At 41.9% G+C, this 12091-nt stretch overlaps 2 protein-coding genes across 2 annotated transcripts in view; one reads left to right on the top strand and one right to left on the bottom strand.

Moving 5' to 3' along the window:
* LOC117339769 overlaps window positions 1–7068 on the bottom strand; it is a 28025-nt gene extending 20957 nt beyond the window's left edge. Inside the window, exon 1 of the mRNA XM_033901483.1 lies at window positions 6613–7068. Within this exon, the coding sequence (XP_033757374.1) occupies window positions 6613–7068 (456 nt within the window). The remainder of the gene's footprint in view (window positions 1–6612) is intronic.
* A 1890-nt stretch (window positions 7069–8958) lies between these two features.
* LOC117339768 (sex-determining region Y protein-like) lies at window positions 8959–11782 on the top strand. Its single transcript, XM_033901482.1, has 2 exons — window positions 8959–9024; window positions 10445–11782. Exons 1-2 carry the CDS (start codon window positions 8959–8961, stop codon window positions 11780–11782), a joined length of 1404 nt encoding a protein of 467 aa, XP_033757373.1.
* The last annotated feature ends 309 nt before the right edge of the window (window positions 11783–12091 follow it).

Here is a 12091-nt window from a genome sequence, read left to right as displayed (position 1 = left end):
AATAAAACCAAACAAACAAGCAAACGCAAAACCAAGAGTCTGGTTTGTCTCGTTCGTGTTTTGGTAAATGTAGGACAGTTAAGAAATTCTACCGGTGAGATATATAGGTTAGTTTTCCTGTCTCTATCTATTTGATGTAAACTGTTATCGAGAGAACGACGACGTTCTCCCAAGTGTTACGTAAGGCGCTGGGTCAATTGGTGCTCGTCCTGGAGCGCTATCTTGGTTAAAACTTTTAAAATTTTGCCAGGTGGGCAAAACTATTTACAGACGTTTATAATTTCTTTTAAACAGGCTTCATATCTATAGCGAACACCGCATGATTAAATGATCCGGGATTTACTTCTTATGCAAAAACATGTCAATATAAAAATAACGTGCACTCTTCACAATCAGACGAGACTGTTTCCAGTTCCGCGTCATTTAAACCGTAACCAAGACAACCCGGGCACGTGGTAATTGCATTTGAAACTTTACCAAGGTAACTCAGAATGATGTCGGATAAAATGTTCAACATTGCTACTACTTTTAAGTAAAATTAATCACCTTATAATGAGGACCGAGTAGCTCTGAGAGCGACTGATGGGCTCTGATAACCTTCCCCGGATACTATATACTTTCCCATATCTCCCTCTGGCCTCGTTCTGGCTTCCTATCAAAACTCCCGATGGAGGAAGGATGGGAGGCACGTACGCTAATAACACAGCCCGTATGTAAACAAGTAAGGGCCAATCTGAGGATCTGGAGTACAAATATCCGAGATTAAAGTTAAAAAATTAAACTTTATTGATTTCACATCAATGTTATCTTACGAAACATGTCTCATTAATTCTAGTAATCCCACTTTTAGTTTGGGCTTGAAGCGAAAGGGTCCATGAAAATATCTACGTAATCATGCAGTTCAAAGTAAGTGGTTTTATCTGACACTTTCCGTATTGTGGAAGGTCAAACAAGTACCCAGGAAATGGTCCTAATACGTACAAAGCGTTAGATAATAGATCAGAATCAGCCACAAACTTTGTCAAATTATTTAATTGAAGAATGTTAATACGCTGACGATTATTCGACTATTTACGGAAATAATACATCATACCTAACTATCGAGTCGGAAAAGGTATGTCCGGAAATCCGACTACTCACCGAGGGCGGTACAAATTGGTGTGTTGGATTTTAGCATCTTCAAGCCGGGCGCAAAATATTCTAATGGTACAATGTATATCCTTCACGGGAATTATCAACATATTTATAGTATATTACACACATATCAACATCCTCGGTCAGTATGAACCAATATAAATAGCGTGTAACCGTTGGAACGATCCCCATTAATTCTTCTTCTATCATAAACTGCCGAAAAAGTCCACTTAACACTTCGTTGTCATAAAGCGAGTATTAAAAAAAAACAAAAACAAAAAACAAAAACAAACAAACAAACAAACAAACAGAAAAAAAAACAAAAAACAAAAAAACAAATAACACTGTTGCGGCGTGTTCGTTTTTAAATGTTGTAATGTTAAAAAATATGAACACATCGCTCTTACTTAGGAAATATACCGATCACCATTTTTTCTATAACGCTGATATTTGCGGGTCAATGTGATATCTACTCGGTGATACTTTCGGAATGCCTAAAATTTCATATCCGGTACGTAAAACTGCTTTCAGAAAACGCAGTTTCTACTTCCGGCCTGTCGATAGAAACACTTCCGGTGTATCGTTATCGAAGTCCTGGTGTTGGCGGAAGTGAGAAGAGCAGACCGGCGCTGTATGCGTGGGAATCGCTACACGGAGTGTAATTGTCCATAGAGAGGTGGGAAGTACGGCAAATGGCGGGCGACAGTAATGACTAGCTGACATGACAGTTACACGGATCATCGCCAGCACAGTCGACAATCACAGCGGTTTTACTGAGCAACCAAGGAGGGACCCATCTCTTTTAAATGTAGCGGAATTACAACCAATTGATATTCCCATCTCACTCTCACCGACATCCATCTCGCTCACCATACTTCAATGAAAAGGGGAATTAAATCTTATCTTTTATTACATTTACTAAAATACTAGACTATGGATGGTTTTTAGGACAATAAAAATGAACTAATTGCTGTCATTCCTTCGTGTGGTTGGCATGGTCCATGGAGTATCATAGATATATATCACCGGTGTTCGTGTCCTGGGGAAACATTTACTGCGGAGCTCCTAAAGATAACGTAGCTACGTCATTTCCGACATGTAGCCTCCCTAATTAGACATGGCTGCCTAACACAGTGCTTACAACCAACACCAGACACCGCCAATATTTACATTGACATACACGTGTGGTTCGAAAGTAATACATTACTACATAGATATTATGGAATTAAGTAGGCCTAGATCATCCATCCCATTTGATTAAAACTAAGACTGCTACAGATATAAGTACAGTATACAACTGGACACGTGATCACGTGATGATCACGTGATGATCACGTGATCGTTTAGTTTTCATGTTTGTGATCTCCAGAGCTGTCCTCCTTCGTACTGATAATAAGTTCTCACATCTTTGTTCTGTTCAGCTTCCGTATCACTGAGCTTTCTAACGCTTTCATTCCGAGTAATAGGAATTCAATATTCACGAGATGCATTGAGTAAATTGATTGTTCATGTCCCTGTGTTAATCAATTTTATAATCAGTATTAAACAAAAGGTCATGTTATCCTGTTCTGATATGGTTTCCATGTCCCTGTGCTAACCAATGATAATCTTCATCCTGTAATAATTCAGTTTTCATGTCCCTGTGTTGACCAATGATAATTTTCATCCTGAAGTAATTCAGTTTTCATGTCCCTGTGCTGACCAAGGATAATCTTCATCCTGTAGTAATTCAGTTTTCATGTCCCTGTGCTGACCAATGATAATCTTCATCTTGTAGTAATTCAGTTTTCATGTCCCTGTGCTGACCAATGATAATCTTCATCTTGTAGTAATTCAGTTTTCATGTCCCTGTGCTGACCAATGATAATCTTCATCTTGTAGTAATTCAGTTTTCATGTCCCTGTGCTGACCAATCATAATCTTCATCCTGTAGTAATTCAGTTTTCATGTCCCTGTGCTGACCAACATTATCGTGTTCCCTAATACCTAACTCCCCATTAACAACCACACAGTTCTAAGATATTACCCCAATCTCGTTCGTCTTGTTTATTTAACACGATTGATCCCAATACCTCGTCATCTTCCTATATAACAAGGTCTATCCTCAGCGCCGCAGCCGTCCACCGGGGTTAGGCCGTCTAGAAATGAGATAGATATTGATGGTAGTATCGCTCGGCATTATGCTCTCACTGACTGGACCTCTGTCATAACATTGTATAATCATGCTTTTCACTTTCTTTATCTATGATAAAACGGATATTATGTTAAATATATCATTCTATACTTTACTCTGATGGATGACTGTAAACGGCGTTGTAAAAGCTAACCCGGCACTTGGCGCTATCTAAATTTAAGGCCAGTCAGTCCTGTATAATCCGGCAGTGGATCATATAAAGTGGGAATGAATCTTGAGATGTATATTATTTCTGGCCAGCCATGAAATATATTCGGCCATGCGTAATAGAATGTATATGTACCTTTATTATGTGAAATTATTTAGCTAATAAATACAAATAGCCTAATCCGGATCGACACGACCATCAATCAGACAGATGCATTGGAATTCTTCATCACTTCCGTCTGTCTGTTTGTCCCCTCCTTTATTCATTAACGAGATAGTTTGTAGCTCACAGATTACTAGGATCGCGTAATAACCAGTGTTTTATTGTCACCCGTCAAATGATCAAGAATGTATTTTATAGATTTCCACAGAAATAGAGCCTTATACACTCAGACAGGCTCAACTGTCGGGAATACAGTTTATTATATTGGCTAAGCGATAAAAACGACAAAATACTTAGCTTCCTCCCATGAGTTACCTCCCCTGAACCCAGCGCAGTGATGTATATTTACTGACTGATATCATTTGTTTGCTGTTCTGTGTCTTGTCCCGACTATTTTTCGATTGTTGCCAACAAAGGTGTTGAAGGGTCAGAGGATTAGCGAGTCCTTAGTAACCCCAATTTATAGGAACTGTCGAATCTTTCTCCAAGGTCCTTAGGATTATGTAGATAGTCACGAAACTCGCGGAAACCATCGCGTGAGACTTCCTACTACATTAAATAAGTGACAGCAAAAATACGGTCCGAAGTTTTAGAAAAAACATCAAGAACTGCTCCTCTCAATGTTTCTAGAATTATTGCACGTTCTGGTTACGTCATCGTGACATCATTATGGCGGTGATATGGCGCCCGAGACTGTGACCTACGTCGGGACACGTTAGCACTAGACAGATGGATGTAGACAAGTCCCTGCCCCCCGGGCACTCTAACCCTCCCGCGGACGGGACAGACAACAAATTGATTCTTGTTCCTCCTTGTTGCTACAAGTATCCGACTTAAACTGTCAGGATGATAATAGAGATAGCAAGTCTCGCGAGAGTTCCATTGTTTTTCTAACACTCAAACTCCGACCCATACCTCTAAGATTGGATCAAGGTCGCGTGCGCCAGACAAGGGATCTGTAAATCTCCCTAAATCTCTTACAGGTATCAGACGTACTCATATTTCAGCCAATGAGTGTTGATGTGGATATTTATACACAGCAATGCGATATATATAATCAATATGTCAAAGACCTGGCCGTCACGATAAGAAAGAGACGTATCATTTCATCTACGATATAAAGATGGTTGTGACGGCTTACCGCCTAATTCAAAGGTTATGACATCGTTATCAGAAAACGATGACGTCATAGCCAATCATTCGAAATAAATGATGAAAACCTATCGTATCAATAATATAGCTATGATTGGTTTTGTCATGTGTCGTTACAGTTGTTCATTATACTTCTTGAAGTTATCTCTTTTTTTCTGTAGCTGGAAGAGACTAAACACAAATTATAGATAAGAATTAGGATGTTCCCAAGGACAATAAAACCGAAGAGTTATCGAATGTTACTAACCGACGAGAATGCCACTAGGGGGCGCTGGTAGTATATCTTACGTTGCGATAGTTATTCGTCTTCATTCACTATCGCACGATCGGGTGACAATAACAGACAACAAAACCCGGTTTGACAACTATGACATATTTTCTAACAATCATGGTCAATATTATCGTAGTTTGTTCCCTAACTTCACCAAAACCAATATACATTATAACGGTTTAACACATACGTGTTTTGTTGTCAGCCCTGTGTTTTGTTGTCGGTCCTGTGTTTTGTTGTCCGTTCTGTGTTTTTTTGTCAGTCCTGTATTTTGTTGTCGGTCCTGTGTTTTGTTGTCGGTCCTGTGTTTTGTTATCAGTCCTGTGTTTTGTTATCAGTCCTGTATTTTTGTTGTTGTCAGTCCTGTGTTTTGTTGTCGGTCCTGTATTTTGTTGTCCGTCCTGTATTTTGTTGTCGGTCCTGTGTTTTGTTGTTGGTCTTGTGTTTTGTTGTCAGTCCTGTATTTTGTTGTCGGTCCTGTGTTTTGTTGTTGGTCTTGTGTTTTGTTGTCGGTCCTGTGTTTTGTTGTCAGTCATGTGTTTTGTTGTTAGTCCTGTATTGTGTTGTCGGTCCTGTATTTTGTTGTCGGTCCTGTATTTTGTTGTCGGTCCTGTGTTTTGTTGTTGGTCTTGTGTTTTGTTGTCAGTCCTGTGTTTTTTTGTCAGTCCTGTATTTTGTTGTCAGTCCTATATTTTGTTGTCGGTCCTGTGTTTTGTGGTCGGTCCTGTATTTTGTTGTCAGTCCTGTGTTTTGTTTTCAGTCCTGTATTTTGTTGTCGGTCCTGTGTTTTGTTGTCGGTCCTGTATTTTGTTGTCAGTCCTGTGTTTTTTTTTCAGTCCTGTGTTTTGTTTTCAGTCCTGTATTTTGTTGTCAGTCCTGTGTTTTGTTGTCGGTCATGTGTTTTGTTGTCAGTCCTGTGTTTTGTTTTAAGTCCTGTGTTTTGTTGTCAGTCCTGTATTTTTTTGTCAGTCCTGTGTTTTGTTGTCAGTCCTGTGTTTTGTTGTCGGTCCTGTGTTTTGTTGTCAGTCCTGTATTTTGTTGTCAGTCCTGTGTTTTGTTGTCGGTCCTGTATTTTGTTGGCAGTCATGTGCTGTGTTGGCAGTCACATGATTTGATGCCGATCCCGAGTTAAATAGTTGGTCTATCTGAGAGGACGAACAATCATGTTATTGTTGCTACCAGAACGATGTCGTAAATAAAACTACAGCTTAACACTCAGGAATCGGTCTGTCGGAGTACAGAAACACTGGTATCAAGTTTCGGACAATCGGCCATTCGTCATAGTTCCCCCAGACAAGGACCTTGTGATTTATGTTCATATTTAGCCGTTGTGTAAATCTTTATGTGGGTTTCCTGTCAAATCCCCTTTTTTATAAAAAGACAGAGATATCCCTTTCGCATAAGCATTTACATCACATAGTCGCAAGAAAATGATTATGCATTAATTTAACAACAATTATGAAACATGTGACGTATAACTTAAATTATAACCCTCTTGATTTTCCGAAATCTTAATGTGTAAGGAAACCGGAGAACCCGGAGTAACCTCACGCCTATATCCGATACGGTCTCAACCCCATTTGTCTCCACTCCGTATCTGTCTATTCCTGTCTCCACTCCGTATCTGTCTATTCCTGTCTCCACTCCGTATCTGTCTATTCCTGTCTCCACTCCGTATCTGTCTATCCCTGTCTCCACTCCGTATCTGTCTATCCCTGTCCCCACTCCGTATCTGTCTATTCCTGTCCCCACTCCGTCTGTCCCCACTCCGTCTGTCTCCACTCCTTCTGTCTCCACTCCGTCTGTCTCCACTCCGTCTGTCTCCATTCCGTCTGTCTCCACTCCGTCTGTCTCCACTCCGTCTGTCTCCATTCCGTCTGTCTCCACTCCGTCTGTCTCCACTCCGTCTGTCTCCACTCTGTCTGTCTCCACTCCGTCTGTCTTCACTCCTTCTGTCTTCACTCCTTCTGTCCCCACTCCGTCTGTCTCCACTCCGTCTGTCTCCATTCCGTCTGTCTCCACTCCGTCTGTCTCCACTCCGTCTGTCTCCACTCTGTCTGTCTCCACTCCGTCTGTCTTCACTCCTTCTGTCTTCACTCCTTCTGTCCCCACTCCGTCTGTCTCCACTCAGTCTGTCTCCACTCCGTCTGTCTCCATTCCGTCTGTCCCCACTCCGTCTGTCTCCACTCCGTCTGTCTCCATTCCGTCTGTCCCCACTCCGTCTGTCTCCACTCCGTCTGTCTCCATTCCGTCTGTCTCCACTCCGTCTGTCTCCACTCCGTCTGTCTCCATTCCGTCTGTCCCCACTCCGTCTGTCCCCACTCCGTCTGTCTCCATTCCGTCTGTCTCCACTCCGTCTGTCTCCACTCCGTCTGTCTCCATTCCGTCTGTCTCCATTCCGTCTGTCTCCACTCCGTCTGTCTCCACTCCGTCTGTCTCCATTCCGTCTGTCTCCACTCCGTCTGTCTCCACTCCGTCTGTCTCCACTCTGTCTGTCTCCACTCCGTCTGTCTGTCTTCACTCCTTCTGTCCCCACTCCGTCTGTCTCCACTCAGTCTGTCTCCACTCCGTCTGTCTCCACTCCGTCTGTCTCCACTCCGTCTGTCTCCACGCCGTATCTATCTATTCCTGTCTCCACTCCGTCTGTCTTCACGCCGTATCTGTCTTTTCCTGTCTCCACTCGTCTGTATCCACTTCGTCTGTCTCCACTCCGTCTGTCTCCACTCGTCTGTATCCACTTCGTCTGTCTCCATTCCGTCTGTCTCCACTCGTCTGTATCCACTTCGTCTGTCTCCACTCCGTCTGTCTCCACTCCGTCTGTCTCCACTTCGTCTGTCTCCACTCCGTCTGTCTCCACTTGTCTGTCTCCACTTCGTCTGCCTGCACTCCGTCTGTCTCCACTTCGTCTGTCTCCACTCCGTCTGTCTTCACACCGTATCTGTCTATTCCTGTCTCACCTCCGTCTGTCTTCACGCCGTATCTGTCTTTTCCTGTCTCACCTCCGTCTGTCTTCACGCCGTATCTGTCTTTTCCTGTCTCCACTCGTCTGTATCTACTTCGTCTGTCTCCACTCCGTCTGTCTTCGCCCGTATCTGTCTATTTCTGTCTCCACTCCGTCTGTCTCCACTCGTCTGTCTCCACTCACTCTGTCTCAGTGCACTCCTCTTTCTTCACTCTGTATCTGTTTTTTCTTGTCTCCATTCTGCCTGTCATCGCTCCGTCTCTGTCCGTTACTTTCCTCATCCTGTTTTCATCATTTTATGTCTTCACTCGTCTGTCTTCACTCTGTATTTGTCCTTTCATGTCTCCACTCCGTCTGTCTCCACTCGTCTGTCTCCACTTCGTCTGTCTCCACTCCGTCTGTCTTCGCCCGTATCTGTCTATTCCTGTCTCCACTCCGTCTGTCCTCGCTCTTTATCTGTCTTTTCCTGTCTCCACTCCGTCTGTCTCCACTCTGTATCTGTCTATTCATATCTCCACTCCGTCTGTCTCCACTCCGTCTGTCTCCACTCCTCTTTCTTCACTCCGTCTGTCTCCACTCCTCTTGCTTCACTCCGTCTGTCTCAGTGCACTCCTCTTTCTTCACTCTGTATCTGTTTTTTCTTGTCTCCATTCTGCCTGTCATCGCTCCGTCTCTGTCCGTTACTTTCCTCATCCTGTTTTCATCATTTTATGTCTTCACTCGTCTGTCTTCACTCTGTATTTGTCCTTTCATGTCTTCACTTCGTCTGTCTTCGCTCCGTATCTGTCTGTTCTTGTCTCCACTCCGTTTACATTCTCTTTATGCCTTACTGTATGCCTTACCGGCTCGCGGAAGAGTCACGTCTGCACTGCGCCTCTTAAACGGCGATTAATCACTGTTAATTAATTTGGGTTGATAAAATACACCCAGAGCCTATGAACAATAGACGTCAGAAAGCTAGAAAAATAGATTTAGGGCGGCTGCAAGAAGAACCAGCAGATGTAGAAATGGAAACTTTTAAACCAATTAGCGAAGAATATACGACGCGTTCAAACAGTCACTTGTAAAAAAATGTTATTGGAAATAGAAAGGCTCTTCATGCTTGAGGAGAAAGACTTGAGCGTTACATACATGTTAGGACAGGGGCTTACTCAACCGATCTACGCACTTTAATTAGATAATAGGCACGCATATGAATCAACCGGGGTGATCAACTACGGCGGTGAAATGAAATTACGGAATGGAAAAAGTGTCGGCAATTGATCAGGGCGCAAAAGGCTGCACCTTACATATGTAGACTTACCCAGAGTTGACAGATGACTTTTGTATTACTTTCGTTCCGTATTTTTTAAATTCGTTTCGTATTTTTAAACGTATTTTATGAAGTATGCGGGTTCAACTTTGAATTTCAATTTTCTTGATTAAAACGTGTGCTCTAATTTGTTACCAAGGGAAAACCTCTTATATCTCCTAGAGCCGACAAAAAGTAATTTTGTGGCCTTTTTTAAGCATCAAAAGAAGATACTTGGTTTATGGATTATTCTATACCTATGTCGCCGGAGTTATAGGGATTTTCTCCGGGGGGAATGTCGCCATACTGAGTAAGTCTGTGAGTAATGACAGGAACGATATGTAAAACGTATTTAAGTAAGAACTACGACTGATTAGTAAACAAATTTTATTTATATTTATTTACAGGACGACACAACAAGGCAATAAAATCCGCTCACCGTTTGAGTGTCTTAACTTTGTAAAGCTATATCACGGTACGAATGTCATTATAGAGAAACAATAAAGCTGGCTACTTGAGTCTACCAGAAACTTGTTGTTCATCTTGTTAGTGAACGTCTGACTTAGATTGAAAAGGAAAGTACAGTAGCCGAAAAGATTGAGCAGAATACCTTTAACTCGAAATGAAATAATAATTAAAATCAAGTTAACTAACAAAATCAAAAACTAAACAACGAAGGCGAAATCTAAGGGTGTCAGTCCATAATATGACCATTGTTATTCAATCGTTAAATTTTGTTAAAACTAGGAAGGGTTTTCTAACGGTTCAACATTTCGTGTGCATTACATGTCAATCTCAACAAACGTTTGTACTCATAGACAGGCCAGGAAAGATCACATTTCATAGATTAACAGCGATATCAGACCTTTGGGAAGTTAGATTTACTGCTAGCTCGAGAGCATCATCAGTCAAACTTCAGTTTTTTCACGGTCGTGTGACGTTCCTTCCTCATAGCCTCGTGCCTTCCTCGTATTCTCGTGCCTTCCTCGTAATCTAGGTCCTTCCTCGTATCGAACGCGAGATCGTTAAAACACGTGCAGGAGCAAGAATATAACGACAATGCGAGAACATTAAAACACGTGCAGGAGCAAGAATATAAAGACAACGCGAGAACGTTAAAACACTTGCAGGAGCAAGAATATAAAGACAACGCGAGAACGTTAAAACACTTGCAGGAGCAAGAATATAAAGACAACGCGAGAACCTTAAAACACGTGCAGGAGCAAGAATATAAAGACAACGCGAGAACCTTAAAACACGTGCAGGACCAAGAATATGGCGACAATGCGAGAACATTAAAACACGTGCAGGAGCAAGAATATAAAGACAATGCGAGAACGTTAAAACACTTGCAGGAGCAAGAATATAACGACAATGCGAGAACATTAAAACACGTGCAGGAGCAAGAATATAACGACAATGCGAGAACGTTAAAACACTTGCAGGAGCAAGAATATAAAGACAATGCGAGAACGTTAAAACACTTGCAGGAGCAAGAATATAACGACAATGCGAGAACATTAAAACACGTGCAGGAGCAAGAATATAAAGACAATGCGAGAACGTTAAAACACTTGCAGGAGCAAGAATATAACGACAACGCGAGAACATTAAAACACGTGCAGGAGCAAGAATATAAAGACAATGCGAGAACATTAAAACACGTGCAGGAGCAAGAATATAAAGACAATGCGAGAACGTTAAAACACTTGCAGGAGCAAGAATATAAAGACAATGCGAGAACGTTAAAACACTTGCAGGAGCAAGAATATAAAGACAATGCGAGAACGTTAAAACACTTGCAGGAGCAAGAATATAAAGACAATGCGAGAACGTTAAAACACTTGCAGGAGCAAGAATATAAAGACAATGCGAGAACGTTAAAACACTTGCAGGAGCAAGAATATAAAGACAATGCGAGAACATTAAAACACGTGCAGGAGCAAGAATATAAAGACAATGCGAGAACGTTAAAACACTTGCAGGAGCAAGAATATAACGACAATGCGAGAACATTAAAACACGTGCAGGAGCAAGAATATAAAGACAATGCGAGAACATTAAAACACGTGCAGGAGCAAGAATATAACGACAATGCGAGAACATTAAAACACGTGCAGGAGCAAGAATATAAAGACAACGCGAGAACGTTAAAACACTTGCAGGAGCAAGAATATAAAGACAACGCGAGAACGTTAAAACACTTGCAGGAGCAAGAATATAAAGACAACGCGAGAACGTTAAAACACTTGCAGGAGCAAGAATATAAAGACAACGCGAGAACCTTAAAACACGTGCAGGACCAAGAATATGGCGACAACGCGAGAACGTTAAAACACGTGCAGGACCAAGAATATGGCGACAACGCGAGAACCTTAAAACACGTGCAGGGGCAAGAACAGGGCGACAACGCGAGAACGTTAAAACACGTGCTGTGCTGTGATTATGTATCGTTGCACTATGTATAAAGCCAAACTGATAACACCCCCCTCCCTCCCTCTCCCCAATACTTTCGGTGCGACAGCGAACATTACCTACCTTTCCCCAAATTACTAGACTTGTCCGAGATCGTCCCCATGGAGAATTCGGAAAAACGCAATATAAACGTCTCGCTCGAAATAAAAACAGGATCGAAATGGTTGAAATACAGTTAAATGATGTTGCATCAATGTCTCCATTTTAGTATAAAGAAACATCCTCTGTTATTCTTCATTATTGTTGAAAAAAAATCAAGCGTGTATTCAAAATTGTATGATAGCGATATCTGTGTCGGCTCT

This window comes from Pecten maximus, chromosome 12 (genome assembly GCF_902652985.1).
Source record: "Pecten maximus chromosome 12, xPecMax1.1, whole genome shotgun sequence".
NCBI classification, from domain to species: Eukaryota; Metazoa; Mollusca; class Bivalvia; order Pectinida; family Pectinidae; genus Pecten; species Pecten maximus.
The sequence above is the reverse complement of the archived record's forward strand: the minus strand, read 5'-3'. Positions and strand labels throughout refer to the sequence as shown.